The sequence below is a fragment of the Pteronotus mesoamericanus genome, unplaced genomic scaffold (genome assembly GCF_021234165.1).
Source record: "Pteronotus mesoamericanus isolate MK-2021 breed Mesoamerican mustached bat unplaced genomic scaffold, CSHL_Meso_final scaffold_12, whole genome shotgun sequence".
NCBI lineage: Eukaryota > Metazoa > Chordata > Mammalia > Chiroptera > Mormoopidae > Pteronotus > Pteronotus mesoamericanus.
Window position 1 is genome coordinate 387,314 of NW_026555303.1, and position 26,936 is coordinate 414,249.

At 40.5% G+C, this 26,936-nt stretch overlaps 1 protein-coding gene across 1 annotated transcript in view; it reads right to left on the reverse strand.

The window, feature by feature from the left end:
- The window catches only part of LOC129082153 (UDP-N-acetylglucosamine/UDP-glucose/GDP-mannose transporter-like), a 37,499-nt gene extending 11,138 nt beyond the window's left edge, over positions 1-26,361 (reverse strand). The window contains 2 exon segments of the mRNA XM_054587886.1: positions 25,950-26,035; positions 26,316-26,361. Of these exon segments, the coding sequence (XP_054443861.1) occupies positions 25,950-26,035; positions 26,316-26,361 (132 nt within the window).
- Positions 26,362-26,936: the final 575 nt, after the last annotated feature.

Sequence of the window (26,936 nt, forward strand, 5' to 3'; positions counted from 1 at the left end):
ATGAAACCATAAATGACCCTGAAAAGTTGCAGCGATTTTAAGAAAAACAAAGTAAGAGGGATCACAATACCAGACATCAAACTCTACTACAAAGCCACTATCCTCAAAACAATCTGGTACTGGCACAAGAACAGATCCATGGACCAGTGGAACAGAACAGAAAGTCCAGAAATAAGCCCAGGTCTCTATGGGCAATTAATATTTGACAAAGGAGGCAGAAGCACAAAATGGAGTAATAATAGCCTCTTCAACAAATGATGTTGGGAGAGCTAGACAGCTACATGTAAAAAATTGAAATTTGATCAACAGCTGACACCATACACAAAAATAAACTCAAGATGGATAAAAGACTTAAATATAAGCCGCAATACCCTAAAAGTCCTAGAGGAGAACATAGCCAGGAAACTCTCAGATATCCCGCGCAGCAATTTTTTCACTGCTATGTCTCCTAAAGCAAGAGATGGAACGTAAAGAATAAACAAGTGGGACCTCATCAACATAAGAAGCTTCTGCTCAAGAAAACATCAGCAAAATGAAAAGGGAGCCAACCTTATGGGAAAATATGTTTGCTAATGATACATCAGATAGAGGTTTGATCTCCAAAATACATAAAGAACTCAGTCGACTCCACAAGAAGAAGACAAATGATCCAATCAAAAAATGGGCAAAAGACCTTGGCAGACACTTTTCCAAGGAAGAGATACAGAAGGCCGAGAGATTTGAAAGAATGCTCAGCATCACTAGCCATTAGAGAAATGCAGATGAAAACCACCATGAGGTACCACCTCACACCGGTCAGAATGGCCATCATAAACAGATCAACAAACAACAGGTGCTGGCGAGGCTGTGGAGAAAAGGGAACCGTAGTCCACTGTTGGTAGGAATGCAGACTGGTACACCCATTGTGGAAAGCAGTATGGAATTTCCTCAAAAAGCTGAAAATGGAAGTGCCTTTTGATCAAATGATTCCCCTGCTGGGACTATACCCTAAGAATCCCAAAATGCCAATTCAAAAGAACCTATGCACCCCAATGTTCATAGCTGCACAATTGACAATAGCTAAGAGTTGGATGCCCATAAGTAGATGTTTGGTTAAAAATTATGGTACATTTACACAGTGGAATATTACACAGAAGAAAGAAAAAACGAACTACTAAACTTCGCGACAGCATAGATGGAACAAGAGAGCGCTATGCTAAGCGAAATAAGCCAGGGGGCGAAAGACAAATACCATATGATCTCACCTATAAGCAGAACCTAACCAACAATACAAAGACGCAAGGAAAATGAGACCAGCAATATTGAAAGGAAAAGAAACCAACAGAGACAAGAGGGAAGGAGGGAGGGATGGGCGGTGAAAAAGGAAGGGAAAGGCAAAAGCAAGGAACATATAGCAAAGTCTCATGAACAAAACCAAAGCAGAAGGGTTGAGGGCAGGAGGGGGGAAGGGGCAAGGAAAAGTGGTGGGGGAAAGACAGAGACAAATGTATTTCAAAAATAAATTAATTAATTTTTAAAAAACAAAACAGAAAAACTAAATACAAAATAAATTAAAATTGTTAAAATAAAAAAATGAAAATATTTTCAACTATTCAAAAAAAAAGTCTGGTTAAAGGTTTATCAGTTTTATTTATTTATTTTTTTAATTTTTTTTTAATTTACTTTTTAAATACATTTGTCTCTGCCTCCCCCCCAACTCTTTCCTTTGTCCCCTCCCATCTTCCGTCCCTCAGCTCTTCCCCTTTGGTTTTGTCCATGAGTCCTTGCTATATGTTCCTTGAATTTCCCCTTCCTTTCCCCTTCACTGCCCCCCGCTTCTCTCTTGTCTCTGTTGATTTCTTTTCCTTTCAATGTTGCTGGTCATATTTTCCTTGCATCTTTGCATTGTTGGTTAGGTTCCGCTTATAGGTGAGATCATATGGTATTTGTCTTTCGCCCCCTGGCTTATTTCGCTTAGCATGATGCTCTCCAGTTCCATCCATGCTGTTGCAAAGTTTAGTACTTCTTTTTTTCTTTCTGCTGCGTAGTACTCCATTGTGTATATGTAGCATAATTTTTTGATCCAATCTTCTACTAATGGGCATTTAGGTTGCTTCCAAGACTTGGCTATTGTAAATTGTGCTGCTATGAACATTGGGGTGCATAGGTCCTTTTGTATTGGCGTTTTGGTGTTCTCAGGGTATACTCCCAGCAGGGGAATCGCTGGTTCAAAGGCAGTTCCATTTTCAGCTTTCTGAGGAAATTCCACACTGTTTTCCATATTGGCTGCACCACTCTGCATTCCCACCAACAGTGTACTAGGGTTCCCTTTTCTCCACAGCCTTGCCAGCACCTGTTGTTTGTGGATCTGTTTATGATGGCCATTCTGACCGGTGTGAGGTGGTACCTCATGGTGGTTTTGATCTGCATTTCTCTGATGGCTAGTGATGCTGAGCATCCTTTCCAATGCCTCTGGGCCCTCTGTATCTCCTCCTTAGAAAAGCATCTGCCCAGGTCCTTTGCCCATTTTTTGATTGGGTCGTTTGTCTTCTTGGAGTAGAGTCGAGTGAGTTCTTTATATATCTTGGAGATCAAACCTCTATCTGATGTATCATTAGCAAATATATTTTCCCATACAGTTGGCTCCCTTTCATTTTGCTGATGTTTTCTTTTGCCATGCAGAAGCTTCTTATTTTGATGAGGTCCCACTTGTTTATTCTTTCCTTTATGTCCCTTGCTTTAGGAGACATATCTGTGAAAAAATTGCTGCGTGGGATATCTGAGAGTTTCCTGCCAATGTTCTCCTCTAGGACTTTGATGGTGTTGCGACTTATATTTAAGTCTTTTATCCATCTTGAGTTTATTTTTGTGTATGTTGTCAGCTGATGATCCAATTTCAGTTTTTTGCATGTAGCTGTCCAGCTCTCCCAACACCATTTGTTGAAGAGGCTGTTATTGCTCCATTTTATGCTTCTGCCCCCTTTGTCGAATATTAGATGTCCATAGAGACCTGGGCTTATTTCTGGGCTTTCTATTCTGTTCCACTGGTCTATGGCTCTGTTCTTGTGCCAGTACCAGATTGTTTTCAGTATGGTGGCTTTGTAGTAGAGTTTGATGTCTGGTATTGTGATCCCTCCTACTTTGTGTTTCTTTCTCAAAATTGCTGCGGCTATTCGGGGTCATTTATGGTTCCATATAAATTTTTGAAATGTCTGTTCTATTTCTGTGAAATACTTCATTGGTATCTTCATAGGGATTGCATTAAATCTATAAATTGCTTTGGGTAGTATGGACATTTTGAGGATATTAATTCTTCCAATCCATGAGCACGGTATATGCTTCCATTTATTTGTGTCTTCCTAATTTCTTTTTTCAATGTGGTATAGATTTCTGCATACAGGTCTTTTGTGTGTTTGGTTAAATTTATCCCTAGGTACTTTATCTTTTTTCGTGCTATATCGAACGGTATATTTTTTTCTGATTTCTTCTTCTTCTATTGCATTGCTGGTGTACAAAAACGCCTTTGATTTCTGAATGTTGACTTTGTATCCTGCTTTTTTGCTAAATTCACTTATTAGGTTGAGGAGTTTTTTGGTAGAGTTTACAGGGTTCCCTATGTACACTATCATGTCATCTGCAAACAATGATAGTTTTACTTCCTCCTTCCTGTTTGGATGCCTTTTATCTTTTTCTCTTGTCTGACCGCTGTGGCTAGGACTTCGAATACCATGTTGAAAAGAAGCGGTGAGAGCGGACATCCTTGTCGTGTTCCCGTTCTTAGTGGGAAAGCTTTCAGTTTTTGCCCATTGAGTATGATATTGGCTGTAGGTTTTTCATATATGGCCTTTATTACGTTGAGGAATGTGCCATTTATTCCCATTTTGCTGAGTGTTTTGATCATAAATGGGTGCTGTACCTTCTCAAATGCTTTTTATGCATCTATCGAGATGATCATGTGGTTTTTGTCTTTTCTTTTTTTGATGTGCTGTATCACGTTTACTGATTTGCGTATATTGACACATCCCTGCATCCCTGGGATGAATCCCACTTGATCGTGGTGGATAATCTTTTCAATGTATTGCTGGATGCGGTTTGCCAATATTTTGTTGAGGATTTTAGCATCTATGTTCATCAGCGAAATGGGCCTGTAGTTTTCTTTGTTTGTAGGGTCTTTATCTGGTTTTGGGATCAGGGTGATGCTGGCCTCATAGAAGGAGTCTGGGAGTCTTCCCTCCTCTTGGATTTTTTATAATAGTCTGAGAAGGACAGGGGTTAGCTCTTCCTTAAATGTTTTGTAAAATTCTCCTGGCAAACCATTTGGCCCTGGGCTTTTGTGTGCTGGGAGTTTCTTGATGACTGCTTCAATTTCCCCAACTGTTATCGGTCTGTTCAAGCTTTCTGTTTCTTCCTTCTTCAGTGTTGGAAGATTATACTTTTCTAAAAATTTGTCCATTTCATCAAGATTTTCAAATTTCTTGGCATATAATTGTTCATAATAGTTTGTGATGATCATTTGTATTTCCATGTTATCAGTTGTTATTTCTCCTCTTTCATTTCTGATATTATTAATTTGGGTCCTGTCCCTTTTTTTCTTGATGAGTCTGCTTAAAGGCTTGTCAATTTTATTTATCTTTTCAAAGAACCAGCTTCTGGATTTGTTGATCCTCTGAATTGTTCTTTTTGTCTCTATGTCATTCAGTTCTGCTCTAATCTTGACTATTTCCTTCCTTCTACTTGCTCTGGGATTTATCTGTTGTTGTTTCTCCAGTTCTTGAAGTTGTAGTGTTAGGTCTTTTATTTGAAATGTTTCTATCTTTTTAAGGTAAGCCTGTATTGCTATGAACTTCCCTCTCAGGACCGCCTTTGCTGTGTCCCATAGGTTTTGGACAGTTGTCTTTTCATTATCATTTGTTTCCAGAATTTTTTTGATTTCTTCTCTTATCTCATTATTGACCCATTCATTGTTGAATAGTGTACTGTTCAGTGTCGATCAGTTTCCAAGTTTTTGAAGTTTCTCTTTGAGGTTGATTTCGAGTTTCAAGGCCTTGTGGTCTGAGAAAAAGTTTGGTATTATTTCAATTTTCCTGAATTTGCTGAGGCTTGCTTTGTGTCCTATCATGTGGTCTATCTTTGAAAAACTGCCATGAGGATTTGAAAAGAATGTGTATTTTTATTCTTTGGGATGTAAGGTTCTATATATGTCAGTTAAGTCTCTTTGATTCAGTGTGTCATTCAGCGCCACGATATGTTTATTAATGTTTTGTTTGGAAGATCTGTCCATTTTTGACAGTGGGGTGTTGAAATCCCCTACTATCAGTGTGTTGCTATCTATATCTTTTTTGAAGTCATCCAACAATTTCCTTATAAACTTGGGGGCTCCTATATTGGGAGCATATAAGTTTACAATGTTGATGTCTTCTTGATAGATTCTTCCTTTAACTATGATAAAGTGCCCCTCTGGGTCTCTCTTTATGGCCTTTGCTTTGAAATCTACTTTGTCTGATACAAGTATGGCAAGCCAGCCATTTTCTCATGTCCATTTGCTTGGAATATTATTTTCCATCCCTTTACTTTCAATCTCTGTAGGTCTTTTGCTCTGAGGTGGGTCTCTTGTAGGCAGCATATGTTTGGGTCATGTTTTCTTATCCATTCAACTACCCTGTGTCTTTTGATTGGGGCATTTAGTCCATTCACATTGAGAGATATTACTGATAGAAACTTACTCATCTTTTCTCTTTGTACTTGTGTTCCTCTCTGTCTCATTCTTTTCCTTCATCTGATTAAACCAGTCCCCTTAGCATATCTTGGAGTGCTGGTTTGGTAGAGATGTATTCCTTTAGCTTTCTTTTGTCTGGGAAACTCCGTATTTCTCCATCTATTTTAATGGAGAGCCTAGCTGGGTAGAGCAGCCTTGGCTGTAGGCCCTTGCTTTTCATGGCTTGGAATATTTGTTGCCATTCCCTTCTGGCTTGTAGTATTCCTGTTGAGAAGTCAGCTCCTAGGCGTATCGGGGCCCCCTTGTATGTTACTTTCTCCTTCTCCCTTGCTGCCTTGAGGATTCTCTCTTTTTCTTTGACATTTGCCATTTTAATGATGATGTGTCTTGGAGTGGACCTCCTTGGGTCCCTCTTGAGTGGTGTCCTCTGTGCCTCCTGGATCCATGAGAGCCTTTCTCTCCTCAAATTAGGGAAATTTTCCATCATTACTTTTTCGAGGAGGTTCTCTATTCCTTGCTCATCTTCTTCTCCTTCTGGTATCCCTATTATACGGATATTATTGCGTTTCAGGTTGTCCTGCATTTCCCTAAATGCCTCTTCATTCTTTTTGAGTCGTTTTTCCATTTCTTGCTCTTTCTGGGAGCTTTTTTCTACCTTGTCTTCCATCTCACTGATTCGATCCTCAGCTTCATCCAGCCTGCTTTGGATTCCTTCGACTGTGTTCTTCAATTCAGAAATGGTATTCTTCATATCCTCTTGTGTCTTCTTGATAGTTTCTACGTCCTTTTCTAGGCTGATATAGTTTGCTGTAAGATCCTGATAGTTTCTCTGCAGTTTATCATAGTTCTATTTGAGCTGGCTGAGCTCATTGAGCTTCCTTAGTACCATTGTTTTGAATTCCATATCTGATAGTTCCCTTGCCTCTATTTCATTGAGCTCTCTCTGTGGGGAGTCCCCTTTTCCACTCATTTGAGGGGAACTTCTTTTTCTTCCCATTTTTGTGAGGGTCTGTTAAGTATTTTTGTCCATTACTTTTCTTTCTGGGCTTGCCTCTGATGATGTCAGTTGTTGACCCTATACAGCCTTGGGTTGTTTGTTTGAGTCTTTCAGGAGTCTAATGCCTGTGTCTGACTCCTGCTTGGAGCAGCTCTGTGACCCTTTCAGTCAGGGCTGAGCTATATTTTGGGATCTCTCTGCGCTCTCACGCGGGCTCCTTGATCGCGTTCCCAGCGCGGCAGGGTCCCCCACCTGCCTGGGCTCGCATGTGCTTGCCCCAGGCCAGGGGGCTTATTCGCTACCTCCCATACTCATCTAGCCTCCCTGGCACGGGAGCTTCACGGCACTGGTCAGTTTAGGGTCTTCTATTGTGTGTTTTCCCTGCTTTTGGCTCTTTGGGTGCGTTGCTTGCCCTCGCCAAATGGGGACTACGGAAATGGGAGGAAATCAGCTCTAGGACTCTCTGGTTAATCCTGTTTCTGGTCTCTCCTCCAGGGACTCTGGGCAGCTCTACTTATTTTGTGGGCCGCTCTGCAATCGCGGCGGGTAGGTCAATTTACGCCTGCCCTTGCCCCTCTGTGCACTCCCTCGCAGGCCGTATGGGTGCCAGTCTGTGTGAGGCCTTGCCAGCAGGTGCAAGCATTCCCCAGCCCGCGTGGGTCACACACACGCTTGCCAACCCATGCCGGTCACTCGGTGCAAGTGTGCGCGCCTGCTCTGAGTGTTTTGGGGGTGTCTATGTTTGCTTTTCGGCTTTTGGCTCTTTGGGGGTGTGGCCTCTTCCCGCGCAATGGAGACTTCGGCAAGGAGAAGGAGTTGGGACTCTCCGGTTCCTCCTTCTGTTCTTTCCCCAATGCCTCAGTTTCTAGTCTCCCCTCAGGGGCCTCTGGGCAGTTCTGTGACCCCTTCGGCCAAGGATCCAACCCCTGTGTGGACTGCGTTTCAATCGCAGGCAGTCTGGTTCATGCGCGCCCCGCTTCTGCCTCTTTGGGGTCGCGCCTTTCCAGCCCACAATGGAGACTACCGAATGGGGAGGGAGTCGGGACTCCCCGGTTCCTCCTCCCGTTCTTTCTCCAACGCCTCCGTCTCCAGTCTCTCCTCAAGGCTCTCCCGACCAATCTGCACTCAGCCCCGCAGCTCACACGCGTACAAGCTGTGTGCGGAGCACACAAAAGGCAGGTTAATTGATTCCCTTATGCCTGAGCGAGATGGTAGCTGCAGAGTGGGAAGTGCGTTATCACCCGGGCTCCACTGGCTGCTGTGTCAGTTCTCTTCACAAAGTTTTCCTCACCAGTCTTTTCCCAGGCACCAGCCCACCCTGCTGCCGCCTCTATCCAGCGATCAAGGAGGGTGGCTGCCGCTGCAACTTTTGCGTTTGCCCTTTAAATGTCTTTTTGCATCCCCAGCCACCTGTCTCTGGCAGAGAGCACCGCTAAGCTTTTTGGGGTTGCGTTTTGTCTGTATTTTCTCGGCTTTAGCTGCTATAGTTTAGGGGTTCCTGTTTATGATTCAGACCCCGTTCTTCTCGGGGGGACGCTAACTGGCCGTTTCAGTGTCCCTCTGGTGCCAGTGCCCGTGCGCACCCAGCCCACCCTCTCGAGACTCCACCGCAATTCTCACCCGTTGGGATGTGTGAGAGTAGAATCCACTGTCCGCGGCACCAAGGCTCCTCTCCCACTATCGCTCCACTGCTTTCCAGGTGATTACTCCATTATTTAGTTGCAATTCCAGTTTGGTTTTGGGAGGAGGTCAGCGTGACTCCCTTTCACTCCTCCGCCATCTTTGTATCTATTTATCTTTTTAATTGAATCAGCTCCTGGATTTATTGTCCTTTGAATTGTCTTTCTTTTTTCTTTTTCTTTTTGTCCCTATATTATTTAATTCAGCTCTGATATTGATTATTTCCTTCTTTCTACTCCTTCTAGAATTTTGTTGTTGTTGTTGTTGTTCCTGTAGTTTTTGTGGATTTAAGATTAGGTAGGGTATTTGAGATTGTTCTTTCTTTCTCTTTTTTTTTTTTTTCCTTTGGTAGGCTTGTATGCTGTGAACTTTCCTTTTATGCCTGCCTTCATTGTGCCCCATAGGATTTGTGTTGTTGTGTGTTCATTGTCATTTGTGTCTAAATACTTTTTGAATTCTTTTTTGATCTTGTTAACCCATTCATTATTTAATAACATGTTATTTAGTTTCCATGTACTTGAATGTTTTTTTAGCTTTTCTTGAGTTTGGTTTCTAGTTTCAAGCTACTGTGACACAAGAGGATGCTTGATATGATTTCAAGTTTCTTGAATTAGCTGAGGCTTGTTTTGTGTCCTACGATTCACCTATCTTTGAAAATGTTCCATGTGCATTTGAGAAAAATGTATATTTTGTTTTCAGGGTGAAATGCTCTATGAATATCAATTAATCCATTTTATCTAGAGTGTCGTTAAATGCCACAATATCCTTGCTGATTTTTTTTTTTTGTTTGGATGATCTATTCTTTGTTGACAGAGGGGTGTTAGAATCTCCTACAATGACTGTATTGCTGTTGGTCTCCTTTTCAAAGTCCTCCAAGTCTTCCCTTATATATTTATGTGTTCCTATGTTGGGTGCATATATGTTTATAAGGGTTATATATTCTTATTGGATTACTCCCTTGTGTATTATGCAGTGACTTACTTTGTCTGTCATTGTGGACTTTGTTTTAAAGCATGTTTTGTCAGATATTGGTATTCCTACTGTGTATTTTTTTGAAGTCCATTTGCTTGGAATACTTTTTCTCATATTTCCTTCCAGCCTATGTAGATCTTATGTGCTGAGGTGAGTTTGTTTTAGACTACATATATGCAGGTCATGTTTTCCTATTCATTCAGCTACCCTGAGTCTTTGGAATGGAATATTTAGTCCATTTACATTTACATTTAGTGTTGATATATATTTATTCATTGTCTTTTTATTGTAGAAACAACTCTTTTAGTTTTAAATCAATGAGACAAAGTTAAGTAGAAAACTAAAACTTCATGTCCGACAAACATATTTTCCTACGGATTGAATGCTTTTGGATCTCAGACACTATTTTACCAGTTTTTTTTTTCTTTTTAAACAGTTATTTAGACTTTAATTTTAAATTAATTAATATATTTATTTTTTAATTTTTCAAATACATTTGTCTATATTTATCTACCACCACTTTCCCCTGCCCCCCATCAATCCCCCCGACAGTTCTTCCCCACCTTGGCTTCGTCCATGTGTCCTTCACACCTATTCCTTGATCTGACCATTCTCCTTTCCCCTCCTAGCTGGCCACCTCCCTCCCTCCATCCCTCCTCCGTTGGATTCTTCTTTCTTTAAATGTTGCTGGTCATATATTAGTAGCTGGCTTGCTTTGCTGATTAAGATCCACTTATATGTGAGATCAAATGGTATTTGTCTTTCACTGTCTGGCTTACTTAGAATAATGCTCTCCAGATGTATCCAAGCTGTCACAAAGGGTAGTAGCATGTTCTTTATTTCTGCTGCGTAGTATTCCATTGTGTAAATGTACCATAGTTTTTTGATCCACTCATTTACTGATGAGCATTTAGGTTGCTTCCAGCACTTGACTATTGTAAATTGTGCTGCTATGAATATTCGGGTGCATAGGCTCTTTTAAATTAGTGTTTTGGGAATCTTAGTGTATAATCCCAGCATTGGAATCAGTGGGTCAAAAGGCAGTTCAATTTTTAGCTTTTTGAGGAAATTCCACACTTTTCGATAGTGGCTGCACCAGTCTGCATTCCCACCAACAGTGTACTAAGATTCCTTTTTCTCCACAACCTTCCCAGCACCTGTTTGTTGATTTATTTATAATGGATATTATGACTGGTGTGAAGTGGTAACTCATTGTGGTTTTAATTTGCATTTCTCTGATGGCTAGTGATGCTGAGCATCCTTTCATATGTCTGTGGGCCCTGTTTATGTCCTTCTTGTAGAAGTGCGTGTTCAGGTCCTTTGCTCATTTTTAAATTGGATTGTTTGTCTTCCTGGATTGGAGTCATGTGAGTTCTCTATATATTTTGGAGATCAAACCCCTGTCTGAGGTATCATTGGCAAATATATTTTCCCATATGGTGGGTTCCCTTTTGATTTTATTGATGTTTTCTTCAACCATGCAGAAGCCTCTCATTTTTGATAAAGGCCTATTTGTTTAATTTTTCCTTTATGCCCTTTGCTCTAGGGGATATAGCAGTGAAAATATTGCTGCATGGGATATCTGACAGTTTCTTGCCTATAGTCTCCTCTAGGTCTTTTATGGTGTTGCAACTTATATTTCAGTCTTTCATCCATCTTGAGTTTATTTTTGTGTATGGTGTCAGTTGGTGGTGAAATTTCAATTTTTTGCATGTAGCTCTCCATCTCTCCCAACACCATTTTTTGGAGAGGCTATTTTTACTCTCTTTTATTCTTCTCCACCCTTGTTGAATATTAATTGACCATAGAGACATGGGTTTAATTCTGGGCTCAGTATTTTGTTTCATTGATCTATGTGTCCATTCTTATGCCAGTATCAGACTCTTTTGACTACAGTGGCCTTTTAATATAGATTGATGTCAGATATTGTGATTCCTCCTACTTTGTTTTTCTTTCTCAAAATTGCTGCGGCTATTTGGGTTCATTTATAGTTCCATGTAAATTTTTAAAATGTTTGTTCTATGTCTGAGAAATACGTCAGGGTATTTTAATAGGGATTTCGTTGAATCTATAAATTGCTTTGGATAATATGGATATTTTGATGATGTTAAATCTTTCAATCCATGAACATTGTATATGCTTCCATTTTTTTTGTGTGTATTCCTTAATTTCTTTCTTTAGTGTTTTATAATTTCTTGTGTACAGGTCTTTTACCTCCCTGGTTAAGGTAATTCTGAGGTACTTTATTTTTCTTGTTGCTATAGCAAATGGGATTTTTTTTCCTGATTTCTGCTTCTGATATTTCATTTTTGGTGTACAAAAATGCCTTCAATTTCTGAATATGGTCTTTGTATCCTGCTGTTTTGCCAAGTTCACTTATTTAGTCAAGTAGTTTTTTCGTGGAGTCTCTGGGGTTTTCCACGTACACTATCATGTCTTCTGTAAACAATTATATTTTTACTTCCTCCTTTTCAACTTGGATGCTTTTTAATTTTTTTTTCTTGTCTGATAACTGTAATTAAGACTTCCAGTAGTACATTGAATAGAACTGGAAAGCGGATATCCTTGTCTTGGTCCTGAACTTAGTGGGAAAGCTTTTCATTTTTGCCCATTGAGTATGAGGTTGGCTGTAGGGTTTTCATATATGGCCTTTATTATGTAGAGGTATGTCCCCTTTTCCCCACTTTGCTGAGTGTTTTTATCATAAATAGGTGCTGTACCTTATTGAATGCTTTTTCTGCATCTATGGAGATGATCATGTGTTTCTTGTCTCACATTTTGTTTAAGTGACATATTACATTTATTGATTTGTGAATATTGAAGCCTCCTTGCATCCTTGGAATGAATCCTACTTGATCATGGTGGATGATCTTTTGAATGTATTACTCGATGCTGTTTGCCAATATTTTGTTGAGGATTTTAGTGTCTATGTTCATCAGCGAAATTGGCCTGTAGATTTTTTTCATTGTTGTGTCCTTATCTAGTTTTGGGATTAGGATGATGTTGATCTCAAAAAAGGGTTTGGAATTCTCTCTTCTTGGATTTTTTTTGGACTCCTCTGGGAAGGATAGGGGTTAGCTCTTCCTTAAATGTTTTCTAAAATTCTCCTGTGAATCTGACTGGTCCAGGGCTTTCATGTGCTGGGAGTTTTTTGATTACTGCTTCAGTTTCACTAGGTGCTATCAGTCTGTTCAGGCTTTCTACTCCTTCTTCATTCAGTTGCTGGAAGATTATATTTTTCTAGAAATTGTCCATTTCATCGAGGTTTTCAAATTTTTTGGCATATTATCCTTCATAGTAATTTTCTATAATACTTTGTACTTCTATGGTATTAGTTGTCATTTCTCTTCTTTCGTTTCTGATACTATTTATTTGGGTCCTCTCACCTTTTTTCTTGATGAGTCTGTTTAAAGGTTTTCAATTTTGTTTATATTTTCAAAGAATCAGCTCCTGGATTGGTTGATCCTTTGAATTGCTATTTTAGTCTCTATGTCATTCAGTTCTGCTCTGATCTTATTTCTTGTTTCTCTTATTCTACTTGCTCTGGGCTTTGTTTCTTGTTCTTTCTCCAGTGCTTGAAGCTAGAGGGTTAGGTCGCTTATTTGAAATGTTTCTATCTTTTCTGGGTAGGCCTCTATTGCTATGAACTTTCCTCCGAGGACATCCTTAGCCGTATCTCATAGGATTTGGATGGTTGGATGTTCATTTTCATTTGTTTCCAGAAACTTCAATTTCTTCTTTGATCTCATTCTTGACTCATTCATTGTTTCATAGTATACTATTCAGTCTCCATGAATTTGAATGTTTTTGAGTTCTTTCCTTGAGCATGGTTTCTTGGTTCAAGCCCTTGAGGTCTGAGATGTGCTTGCTATTATTTAGATTTTCTTGACTTTGTTGAGGCTTGTTTTGTGTCCTATCATCTGGTCTATCTTTGAAAATGTTCCACGTGCATTTGAAAATAATGTGTATTTTGCTTCTTTGGGTTGAAAGGTTCCATATATGTCAATTAAGTCCATTTGATCTAATTCATTGTTCAGTTCCACAATATCCTTGTTGATGTTTTGTTTGGAAGATCTACCCAGTTTTGAGATTGCAGTGTTAAAATCCCCTACTACCAGTGTGTTACTGTATATTTCTTTCTAGAAGTTCTCCAAGATTTGCCTTATATATTTGGGTGCTCCTTTGTTGAGTGCATATAGGTTTACAATGTTTATGTTTTCTTCATGGATTCTTACTTTGAGCATTGAAAAGTGTCCTTCAGGGCCTCTTTTTATGGCCTTTGTTTTGAAATCTATTTTGTCTGATATAAGTATTTCTACCCCTGTTTTCTCTCTGTCCATTTTCTTGGAATATTTTTTTTCATTCCTTTATTTTCAGTCTGTGTAGGTTCTTTTTTCTGAGGTGGGTCTCTTGTAGGCAGCATATGTGTGATTATGTTTTCTTATCCATTCAATTATTGTATGTCTTTTGATTGTGGCATTTAATCCATTTACATTTAAAGTTATTATTGGTAGGCACTTGTTCATTTTCCCCTTTGTATTTGTGATCCTCTCTTTCACACTCTTATTCTTCATCTTCTTAAACCAGTCCCTTTAGCATATCTGATAGTGCTTGTTTGGTGGAGGTGTATTCTTTTAGCTTTCTTTTGTCTGGGAAACTCCTTACTTCCTCTTCTGTTTTAATTAAGAGCTTTGCTGGATAGAGTAGTCTTGGCTGCAATCCCATGCTGTCCATTACTTGTAATATTTCTTGCCATTCTTTTCTGGCAATTAGTGTTTTTGTTGAGAAGTCACCTTCTAGCCATATCGGGCTCCCTTGTATATTACTACTGGTTTCTCCCTTGCTGCCTTTCTTATTCTCTCTTTATATTTGATATTTAACATTTTAATTATGATGTATTTTGGAGTGGGTCTCATTGAGTTTCTCTACAATGGGGCACTCTGTGCTTCGTGGGCTTGTGTGATTTTTTTCTCTCCTCCAATTAGGGAAGTTTTCTATTGTACTTTTTCAAACAGGTTCTCTATCCTTTCCTTCTCCTCTTCTTCTCCTTCTGGGATCCCTATTATACGGATATTATTATGATTCAGGTTGTCCTATATTTCTCTCAATGCCTCTTCATTCATTTTGAGTGTTTTTTCATTTTCTTGCTCTTTCTGGAGCTTTTTATAACTTTTCCTCCAGCTCACTGATTCAATTATCTGATTCTTCTAGCCTGCTTTTGATTCCTGTACTGCATTCTTCAATTCGTAAATTGTGTTCTTCATTTCTGCTTGTCTCTTATTTATAGTTCCTATGTCCTTTTATCATGCTGATATAGTTTGCAATAAATTCGTCATAGTTTCTCTGTTGTTTTTGGTAATTCTCTTTGAGCTCACTCAGCTCACTGAGCTTCTTTAGAACTGTTGTTTAGAACTCAATATCTAATAGTTTACTTGCCTCTATTTCATTTAGTTCTCTTTGTGGGGATTCCTCCTATCCCTTCAATTAAGGGGTATTTCTTTTTCTTCCCAGTACTTGTGAGATTCTTCTTTTTTGCTTCTGCTTTTTAAATTTGTGTGTCTGGGTTTCCTGACTTTGTGGCACGAAATTTTATGGTAGGAGACAGCTTCTTTTTTTTCCCTTTCTTTCTGGAGCTGACTCTGGTGATGTCAGCTGTTGACTCTATATCATCTTAGGCAGTCTTTAAGAGACTTCCAGAATCTACTGTCTGTGTCTGTGTCCTCCATTTGTTAGTATAATCACTCTGCACTCAGCAGTCAGGGTGGGTCAGAGTGTCTCCTGTGGGTGCGGCTATTGTGTCATTTCATGCTACTGACACTCAGCAGAGTGGTCTGCTTGAGCCATATGGCTGTTGCTGTACAGTGGAGGAGTCATTAGCAGGATCCCCCCAGCTACTCCCTCAGTTCTCTCCCCAACTCCTCCATCGCTATACTCTCCTCAAGCATCTCTAGACTACTCCGCATCCCTTTTAGCCAGGGATCTACGTTCTATGACTGCCACTCTGTACACAGCACCCAGGCCTGTGCTTCACCGGGCTGGGGCGAGCCCACTGAGATTGTGGCTATTGTGTCCTTTCACACTGCTGCTGCTTGGGGGAGTGGCCTACCTGAGCCAGATGGCGGCCGTGGAATGAGGGGTGAGTCAGCACCAGGACCCCACCATCCAATTCTTTCCCCAAAACCTCCCTCTCCAGTCTCTCCTCCGGCTGCTCCAGCTTAATATTCCCCACCTCCGCCGGTTCCCAGGGTAAGTGGCTGCTACTAAAAAGTTTTGCCTTGGCCCTTTAAATGGCTCTTTGCATCTCCAGCTCCCTGTGTCTGCCAGAGAGATCCTGTCACATTTCACAGCTGGCTGCTATATGTGTCCTTTCTGGGCTCTGGTGCTGTAGGCTGGTGATTTCTGCTTATGGTTTAGACTCTGCTCTTCACAGGGGGATACAACTGGCCATTTCAATATCCCTCTGGTGTTGCTACATGTGGGCTCCAATACCACCTTCTCAAGCCTCTACCGCACTCCTTACCAGTTAGGTATTGTCAAAGCTGGTTCCTCTGTCTGTCCAAGGTTTAAGGCTCCTCTCTCAGTTTCCTTCAGTTGTTCAATTGTGGAGGTGATCTCTCCACAAGATAGCTGTAATTCCAGATGGTCCTGAGAGGAGGTCAGTGTGACTTACACTCACACCTCCGCCACCTTGAAGTCTCCTCATTGTCATTTTTTCCCTTTGTTTTTGCGTTCCCCCGATCCTCTTTTACTTCACCTTCTTAAAGCAGCCCATTTAATATCTCTTACACTGCTGATTTGGTGGAGATGTATAATTTTAGCCTCTTTTTTGTCTGGAAAGCTCCTTAATTCACCTTCCATTTTAAATCTGAGCTTTACTGAGAAGAGTAGTCTTGGTTGCAGGTCTTTGATTTTACTTGGAATATTTCATGACTTTCATGGCTTTGCCTTCTGGTTTATAGTGTTTCTTTCTTTTTTTTTCATATCTTTATTTTTTGTCGTATTTTTTTAAATTTTATTTTAATTTATTTTTTCAAATACATTTGTCTCTGCCTACCCCCCACTACTTTCCTTTACCCCTCCCTCCTTCCGTCCCTCAGTTCTTCCCCTTTGGTTTTGTCCATGAGTCCTTGCTATATGTTCCTTGACTTTCCCCTTCCCTTCTTTTTACCCGCCTCCCTCTTCCTCCTTCCCTTTTGTCTCTGTTGATTTCCTTTCCTTTCAGTGTTGCTGGTTTTATTTTCCTTGCATATTTGTATTGTTGGTTAGGTTCCACTTATAGGTGAGATCATATGGCATTTGTCTTTCACCCCTTCGCTTATTTCGCTTAGCATAATGCTCTCCAGTTCCATCAATGCTCTCGCAAAGTTTAGTAGTTCTTTTTTTCTTTCTGCTGCGTAGTATTCCATTGTGTATATGTACCATAGCTTTTTCATCCAGTCATCTAGTGATGGGCATTTAGGTTGCTTCTAACACTTGGCTATTGTAAATAATGCTGCTATGAACATTGGGGTGCATAGGTTCTTTTGTATTGGCTTTTTGGTATTCTTAGGGTATAGTCCCAGCAGGGGAATCATTTTATCAAAAGGCACTTCCATTTTTAGCTTTTTGAGGAAATTCCACACTGCTTTCCACAGTGGCTGCACCAGTCTGCATTCCCACCAGATTGGACTAGGGTTCCCTTTTCTCCACAGTCTCGACAGCACCTGTTGTTTGTTGATCTCTTTATGATGGCCATTCTGACCAGTGTGAGGTGGTACCTCATGGTGGTTTTCATTTCTCTGATGGCTAGTGATGCAGAGCATCCTTTCCAATGCCTCTGGGCCCTATATATCTCCTCCTTGGAAAAGCGTCTGCTCAGGTCCTTTGCCCATTTTTTGATTGGATCGCTTGTCTTCTTGGAGTGGAGTCGAGTGAGTTATTTATATATTTTGGAGATCAAACCTCTATCGGATGTATCATTAGCGAATATATTTTCCCATATGGTTGGCTCCCGTTGCATTTTGCTGATGTATTCTTTTGCCATGCCAAAGATTCTTATTTTGATGAGGTCCCACTTGTTTATTCTTTCCTTTATGTCCCTTGCTTTAGGAGACATATTGGTGAAAAAAATTGCTGCATGGGATATCTGAGAGTTTCCTGCCAATGTTCTCCTCTAGGACTTTTATGGTGTTGCAACTCATATTTAAGTCTTTTATCCATCTTGAGTTTATTTTTGTGTATGTTGTCAGCTGATGATCCAATTTCAATTTTTTGCATGTAGCCGTCCAGCTCTCCCTACACCATTTGTTGAAGAGGCTATTATTGCTCCATTTTATGCCTCTGCCCCCTTTGTCAAATATTAGATGTCCATAGAGACCTGGGCTTATTTCTGGGCTTTCTATTCTGTTCCACTGATCTATGGGTCTGTTCTTGTGCCAGTGCCAGATTGTTTTGAGTATACTGGCTTTGTAGTAGAGTTTGATGTCTGGTATTGTAATCCCTCCTACTTTGTTTTTCCTTCTAAAAATTGCTGAGCTTATTTGGGGTCTTTTATGGTTCCATATAAATTTTTGAAATGTCTGTTCTATTTCTGTGAAAAATGTCATTGGTCTCTTAATACGGATTGTGTTGAATCTATAAATTGCTTTCGGTAATATGGCCATTTTGATGATATTAATTCTTCCAATGATGAGCACGGTATATGCTTCCACTTATTTGTGTCTTCCTTAATCCCTTTTTTCAATGTTGTATAGTTTTCTGTATACAGGTCTTTTATCTTTGGTTAAATTTATGCCTAGGTACTTCATTTTTATTCTTACTATATCGAATGGTATTTTTTTTCTGATTTCTTCTTCTTCAATTGCATTGCTGGTGTACAAAAATGCCTTTGATTTCTGAATGTTGAGTTTCTATCCTGCTGTTTTGCCATGTTCACTTATTAGGTTGAGGACTTTTTGGTAGAGTCTACAGGGTTCTCTATGTGGACTATCATGTGATCTGCAAACAATGATAGCTTTACTTCCTCCTTTGTTGTTTGGATGTGTTTTATCTCTTTCTCTTTTCTGAATGCTGTGGCTAAGACTTCCAATATGATGTTGAAAAGAAGTGGTGAGAACAGACATCCTTGTCGTGTTCCCGATCTTAGTGGGAAAGCTTTCAGTTTTTGCCCGTTGAGTATGATATTGGCTGTAGTTTTTTCATATATGGCCTTTATTATGTTGAGGAATGCCGCATTTATTCCGATTTTTCTGAGTGTGTTGATTATAAATGGGTGCTGTATCTCATCGAATGCTTTTTCTGCATCTATCGAGATGATCATGTGATTTTTGTCTTTTCTTTTATTTATGTCATGTATCACGTTTACCGATTTGTGTATATTGAATCATCCCAGCATGCCTGGGATGAATCCCACTTGATCGTGGTGGATAATCTTTTTAATGTATTGCTGGATGCGGTCTTGCCAATATTTCGTTGTTGATTTTAGCATCTATGTTCATCAGCGACGTTGGCTTGTAGTTTTCTTTCTTTGTAGGGTCTTTATCTGGTTTTGGGGTCAGGGTGATGTTGGCCTCATAGAGTCTGTGAGCCTTCCCTCCTCTTGGATTTTTGGGAATAGTCTGAGAAGGACAGGGGTTAGCTTTTCCTTAAATGTTTTGTAATATTCTTCTGTGAAACCGTTTGGCCCTGGTCTTTTGTGTGCCGGGAGTTTCTTGATGACTGCTTCAATTTCCCCAGCTGTTATCAGTCTGTTCAAGCTTTCTGTTTCTTCCTCCTTCAGTGTTGGAAGATTATATTTTTCTAAAATTTTGTCCATTTGATCTAGATTTTCAAATTTCTTGGCATATAATTGTTCATAGTAGTTTCTGATGATCCTTTGTATTTCTGTGGTATCAGTTATTTCTCCTCTTTCATTTCTGACATTATTAATTTCGGTCCTCTCCCTTTTATTCTTGATGAATATGCTGAAAGGCTTGTCAATTTTATTTATATTTTCAGAGAACCATCTTCTGGATTGGTTTATCCTCTGAATTGTTCTTTTCGTGTCTATGTTATTCAGTTCTGCTCTAATCTTGAATATTTCCCTCCTTCTACTTGCTTAGGGATTTATTTGTTGTTGTTTATCCAGTTCTTGAAGTTGTAGTGTTAGGTCTTTTATTTGAAATATTTCTAGCTTTTTTAGGTAAGCCTGTATTGCTATGAACTTCCCTCTCAGGACCGCCTTTTCTGTGTCTCATAGGTTTTGGACTGTTGTCTCTTCATTTTCATTTGCTTCCAGAAATTTTTTGAATTCTTCTCTTATGTCATTATTGACCCATTCATTGTTTAATAGTCTACTGTTCAGTCGCCATGAATTTGCAAGTTTTTGAAGTTTCTCTTTGAGGTTTATTTCCAGCTTCAATCCCTTGTGGTCCAAAAAAAAGTTTCATATTATTTCAATTTTCCTGAATTTCCTGAGGTTTGCTTTGTGTCTTATCATGTGGTTTATCTTTGAAAAACTGCCATGAGCATTTGAATAGAATGTGTATTTTTCTTCTTTGGGATGTATTGTTCTATATATGTCAGTTAAGTCTCTTTGATTCAGTGTGTCATTCAATGCCACAATATGTTTATTAATGTTTTGTTTGGAAGATCTGTCCATTTTTGACAGTGGGGTGTTGAAATCCCCTACTATCAGTGTGTTGCTGTCTATATCTTTTTGGAAGTCATCCAACAATTTCCTTATAAACTTGGGGGCTCCTATATTGGGAGCACATAAGTTTACAATGTTGATGTCTTCTTGATAGATTCTTCCTTTAAGTATTATAAAGTGCCCCTCTGGGTCTCTTTTTATGGCCTTAGTTTTGAAATCTACTTTGTCTGATATAAGTATGGCAACCTCGGCCTTTTTCTGATACCCATTTGCTTGGAATATTATTTTCCATCCCTTTACTTTCAATCTGTGTAGGTCTCTTGCTCTGAGGTGGGTCTCTTGTAGGCAGCATATGTGTGGGTCATGTTTTCTTATCCATTCTGCTACCCTGTGTCTTTTGATTGGGGCATTTAGTCCATTCACATTGAGAGATATTACTGATAGAAACTTACTCATCTTTTCTCTTTGTACCTGTGTTACTCTCCCTCTCATTCTTTTCCTTCATCTGCTGAAACCAATCCCCTTAGCATATCTTGGAGTGCTGGTTTGGTAGAGATATATTCTTTTAGTCTTCTCTTGTCTTGGGAAACTCTGTATTTCCCCTTCTATTTTAATGGAGATCCTAGCTGGGTAGAGCAGCCTTGGCTGTAGGCCCTTTCTTTTCATGACTTGGAATATTTGTTGTCATTCCCTTCTGGCTTGTAGTATTTCTGTTGAGAAGTCAGCTCCTAGGCATATCGAGGCCCCCTTGTATTTTACTTTCTCCTTCTCCTTTGCTGCCTTAAGTATTTTCTCTTTGTGTTTGATAGTTGACATTTTAATGGTGATGTGTCTTGGAGTGGACCACTTTGAGTCCCTCTTGAGTGGGGTCTTCTGTGCCTCCTGGATCCATGAGAGCCTTTGTCTTCTCAAATTGGGGAAACTTTCCATCATTACTTTTTTGAGGATGTTCTCTATCCCTTGTTCCTCTTCTTTTCCTTCTGGTATCCCTATTATATGGATATTATTGCGTTTCAGGTTGTCCTGCATTTCCCTAAATGCCTCTTCATTCTTTTTGAGCCGTTTTTCCATTTCTTGTTCTTTCTGGCAGCTTCTTTCTACCTTGTCCTCCATCTCACTGATTCGGTCCTCAGCTTCATCCAGCCTGCTTTGGATTCCTTCGACTGTGTTCTTCAATTCAGAAATGGTATTCTTCATATCCTCTTGTGTCTTCTTTATAGTTTCTATGTCCTTTTCCAGGCTGATATAGTTTGCTGTAAGATCCTGATAGTTTCTGTGCAGTTTCTCTTAGTTCTCTTTGAGCTGGCTGTGGTCATTGAGCTTCCTTAGAACCATTGTTTTGAATTCCGTATCTGATAGTTCCCTTGCCTCTATTTCATTTATCTCTCTGTGTGGGGAGTCCCCTTTTCTACTCATTTGGGAGAAATTTCTTTTTCTTCCCATTTTTGTGAGAGTCTGTTAAGTATTTTTGTCCTTTACTTTTCTTTCTGGGCCTGCCTCTGATGATGTCAGTTGTTAACCCTATATGACTTTAGGTTGTTTGTTTAAGCCTTCCAGGAGTCTACTGTCTTTTTCTGACTCCTGCTTGGGGCAGCTCTGTGACCCCTTGGGTCAGGGCTGGACTATTTTTTGTGATCCCTCTGCACTCTCATGCCAGCTCCTTGAGTGTGCTCCCAGCGGGGCAGGATCCCCCGCCTGCCTGGGTTCGCATGTGCTTGCTCCAGACGAGAGGACTTATTCGCAACCTCACGTACTCATCTGGCCCCCCTGGACGGTGAGTTCCTCGATACTGGTCAGTTTAGGGTCTTCTATTGTGTTTTTTCCCCGCTTTTGGCTCTTTGGGTGTGTTGCTTGCCCCTGCTAAATGGTTACTATGGAAATGGAAGGAAGTCAGCTCCAGGACTCTCCGGTTAATCCTGTCTCCGGTCTGTCCTCCAGGGACTCTGGGCAGCTCTGTGACCCCTTCGGCCCAGGATCTACTAATTTTGTGGGGCCCTCCGCAATCACGGGCGGGCGGGTCAATTTACACCTACCCTTGCCACTCTGTGCACTCCCTAGCAGGCCATATCGGTGCCAATCTGAGAGAGGCCTTGTCAGCCGGTAGAAGTGTTCGCCAGCCCGCGCGGGTCACACACATGCTTCCCAACCCTCGCCAGTCACTCGGCGCAAGTGTGCGTGTCTGTACTGGGTGTTTTTGCCGTGTGATTTTCGGTTTTTGGCTCTTTGAGGGTGTGGCCTCTTCCCTCACAATGGAAACTACGGCAAGGAGAAGCAGTCGGGACTCCCTGGTACCTCCTCCCATTCTTTCCCCAACTCCTCCGTTTCCAGTCTATCTTCAGGGGTCTCCGGGCAGTTCTGTGACACCTTCTGCCAGGGATCCACCACCTGTGTGGACTGTGTTTCAATCTCGGGCAGTCTGGTTCGTGTGTGTGCCGCTTCTGCTTCTCTGGGGGTGCGCCTTGCCTTCCCAAATGGATACTATGGAACGGGGAGGGAGTTGGGACTCCCCGGTTCCTCCTCCCGTTCTTTCCCCAAAGCCTGTGTCTCCAGTCTCTCCTCAAGGCTCTCCCAGCCAGTCTGCACTTAGCCCCCCAGCTCACACATGCACAAGCTGTGTGCAGAGTGCCCAAAAGACAGGTTAATTGATTCCCTTATGCCTGAGCAAGATGGTAGCTTCATTGTGGGAAGTGCGTTATCACTAGGGCTCCACCGGCAGCTGTCTCAGTTCTCTTCACAGAGTTTTTCTCACCAGTCTTTTCTCAGGCACCAGCCCACCCTGCTGCTGCCTCTACCCAGAGATCAAGGAGGGTGTCTGCCACTGCAATTTTTGCGTTGGCCCTTTAATTGTCTCTTTGCATCCCCAGCCACCTGTCTCTGGCAGAGAGTGCCCCTAAGTTTTTCGGGGTTGTGTTTTGTCTGTATGTTCTTAGTTTTAGCTGCTGTAGTTTAGAGGTCCCTGTTTATGATTCAGACCCCGTTCTTCTCTGGGGGAGATAACTGGCCGTTTCAATGTCCCTCTGGTGCCAGTGCCCATGGGCACCCAGCCCACCCTCTCGAGCCTCCACCGCAGTTCTCAGCCATTGGGATGTGTGAGAGTCAAATCCACTGTCCGTGTCTCCAAGGCTCCTCTCCCACTATCGTTACATTGTTTTCCAGGTGATTACTCCACTATTTAGTCGCAATTCCTGTTTGGTCTTGGGTGGAGCTCAGCGTCACTCCCATTCAGTCCTCCGCCATCTTCTCTTCTCCTCAAAGTTTTTCTGTTAAGAAATCAGCTGATAGCATTATGGAGCTTCCTTGCATGTTATTAGCTATTTCTCCTTTTCTGCCTTTAAGATTCTCTGTACTTTAATTCCACCATTTTTACTTATGATATGTCTTAGAGTGGCCCTTTTTGTGTTCATCTTAATTGGTACCCTCTGAGCTTCCTGAACTTGCATGACATTTTCCCTTACCAAGTTTGGGAAGTTTATTGTCATTTTTTTCAAACAAGTTTTCTATCCCTTTTTCCTTTCTTCTTCTGGTATTCCTGTGATGTGAATGTTGTTATGTTTCATGTTGTCCTGAAGCTCCCTTAAACCATCCTCATTCTTTTTTAGTCTTTTTTTTTTATTTTGTTGCTCTGCCTGGGTGTTTATTTCTACCTTGTTATCCTGCTTACTGAGTCAATCCTCTGCTTCATCTAGTATGCTTTTAATTCCTTGTAGTGTATTCTTTGTTTCAGATATTATATTCTTTATTTTCTCCTAGTTCTTACTCAGAGTTTCTTTTTTCATATGGATTTACTTCCCACTAAGTTCTTTGTAGCTTCCATAATGTTTCTTGTATTCTCAGTGAGTCCCTTGAGCTTCCTTATACCATTACTTTGAACTTTGTATCTAATATATTGTTTGCCTCAATTTCATATAGCAGTCTTTCTGGGGATTCCTTCTTTCCTTTTGATTGTGGGTTGTTTCTTTGTCTTCCCATGGTAGCTGACTCATTTTGTTTACTTCTGTGTATTAGATTTATCTGTTTTTATTCCCTGCATTCATGGATGGCAGTTCTGTGGGACTCAGTGGTGCCGTGTCCTTGATCTCCTGATTTAGATGCTCTTAAGAATGCTCCTTAGTCAGTTCATGTGTGCTGTATTGTTGTAATTGTATTCTGGTTGTTGTTGGCTTGTTCATTGGTGGGTTTTCACCTTTGGTTGGCTAAATGAGAGTCATAACCATCAAGATGTCTTTTATGCTATTGTACTGGTGCTGCAGAACAAGACAAAAAAATCATCAAACAAAACCCATACTAGCAAATAAATTCCTCAACCATAACAGCAATATAAACAAGTGAGTAAAGATTAATAAATGCTGAAAGAGAATAAGAATATTATAATAATGGAAAATAATATGTGATGACTAACAGAATGATTAATGATTTTGAGAGGGCTTACGGAGGAGAAATAATAAGAGTAGGGGATAGAAACAAGGCAAGTAAAGTGAGAAGATAAAATTTACAATGTAAATAAAAAACAGAGGGAATAGGATAAAATTGAGCAAGAAAAAAGAAGAGTGTAATATGAGGTTTAAAATTTTAAAAAGAAAAAAATGAAAGTGAAAAAAATCGGAACCAAGTTGAAGCAAATCAACCATTACAAATATCCACTACCAATGAGCAAAGATTAATAAATTTGGAAAAAGAATAAGCATATTGTAAGAAATAAAAGAAAAAAAAGATTATGAGATGTCCAAAGGAAAGAAAGTGTTTTAGAGAAGGTAGAGGGAGGAAAAATAATAAACATAAGGTTTAGAAATCAAGCTAAGAACGGGACAAAATAAAATTGAAAATGAAAATAAGAAAGGGTAAGAAGAAAGTGAAATGGCATAGGACAGGGTGACAGTGAAATATGAGATTTGAAATAAAAAATAGTGAACATTTAGGGATGAAATTGAAGAAATGAAACAATAACTATAATATGAACAACAAATGAGCAAAAATTAATAAAGATGGAAGGAAAATAAAGATAGTATAAGAAAGGGAAAGATTGTGAAATGTCTAATGAAAAGAAAAATGGTTTTGAGAGGATGGAGGGAGGAGAAACAGTAAGAATGAGGAATATAAACAAGGTGTAGAGAGTGAAAAATATAAATAAAATAAAATTTAAAACAATAACAAGAAAGTGAAGGAAGAAGACAAAGTAGAGTAAGAGAAGGGAAGAGTAAAATATGAATAAAATATAAAATGAAATACAACTAAAATTAAATAAATAATGAAATAACAAGAACAACACTAAAGAAAAAGAAAAATATTAAATAGTTATGCAGTAGAAAAAATAATGCAAATAATGAAACAAAACGAGGTGCAATTCCTCTCAGCAGAGTATTATATGCCTATTGTCTTCACCTTATAGATCTGTTTCCAATAATGTCAAATGGTGTCCCAGTCTAGCTTTAGGCAACCTGTTTGAGTCTACAAGTGATCCACAGTCTATGGCTCCCTCCTTCAGGCTTGGCTGGTCCCCACTCTTCTGCCTTACTGACTTTTTATCAGCTCAAGGCCCAAGGGTGGTTCATCTAACATATGACAAGACTGCATGTACCACCTCCACCTGCCTCTAGAGGGGGCTTCTCTGTAATCAGGAGGGTGGGAGCCCTGGTTCCCTAATTTCAGGAAAGATGATGTTCTCCCACCCCTGCATCACACATCTTGGTCTGTCCCAGATTGCTTCCAATAACATAGAATTTCATCTGAAGGGCCAATCTGTGTAGCAGGGTCAGCTCTTTCTTGCTTGGCATTGATGGCAGCTCTGTGTGAGAGCCAAGGCTGAGCAGGGCCCTGAATACCCCTTGCTGTGACAATTTCTAATCTCTCTGCTCTGTTGGTTCCAGTGGAATAGGGCTTGAGGAAGAACCAGTGTAGCTTGTTGTGTCTGATAAAAGTTCATAAAGGGCTCTTTTGGAGATTCTCTTTCTTTCGCTGTGGATATATACCTGGCAGGAGGTTCTTGAGCCTGGCCTTACAGGCTTGTGGAGTTTGCCATCCTGCAGGTAGGAATTGGGCATGCCTTTCTCTTCCCAGAGCTTTTTACTCCGTAGTGTGAAGGCACCTGAGTGGTTGTAAAGAATATCAGGCACTCAGCTCTTGCCTATCTAGTGCCCAACACACTGCTCTCTCAGTAGGCTCAGACCTGAACTCTGTTCTGCATGCAGCCCCTGCTGCTGGCCAGCTTCCCTGGGTGCAGCTTTCTAATCTTTCTGCCAGCTGGATTCTGTGAATACAAACTGCTTTCAATCTGGTTTCTTTGCTGGCAGGGCAGCTGCATATATGCATGGGGTCCCTGCCCAGCCACGCTTCTGCTCCTCTTTTAAAAAGTGTCTATGTGGCACCCACACTGCAGTGTCGAGTCACTGCCTGGTTCTCGACGAACTCCATCTCCCCAAAAGGCAAAAAGTCTTTCTTGGTCAGGGTTGGCTACAGTCTGCTGGTGCCTCTGACACTTCTAGGAGATAGAATTTCTCTCTGGAACTCTCCCAGTTGGTGCTGCAGCAATGGACATGCTGTTTGCTGTGTATGTGTGCAGCCCGAGACTCCCAGACCTTGTATATTCTCCTGTCTATCATGATTAGGGTTGGGGTTCCCTGTGTGAGACTGAGGCTCCCTGCTCTGGGAGAGGAGGGAGCTACTAGGCTGCATTTTCTGTCCAGTCTCTCCTCTGCTGCAAGCATCTTGTACAGGGTATTTTCCTTTCACCTTACAAAATCTCTTATCAGAGGGTACAAAGCATCCTCTGTACTTCTTGGCTTCAAAAGTTCATATTAACTGAGATTCATTGGATGTTCAGGTCACTTGGAAGATCAGCTGAAAATCCTTGCTGGGGGCATGAGCAAGTGGGCTCAGCTTCCACCTACTCAGCTGCCATCTTCCTATCAATAAGTGATATTTTAAATCTTTCTAATCAATCTCTGTGTCCTCAGATTTGAAGATTAGGACTTTTGACATCTTAATGA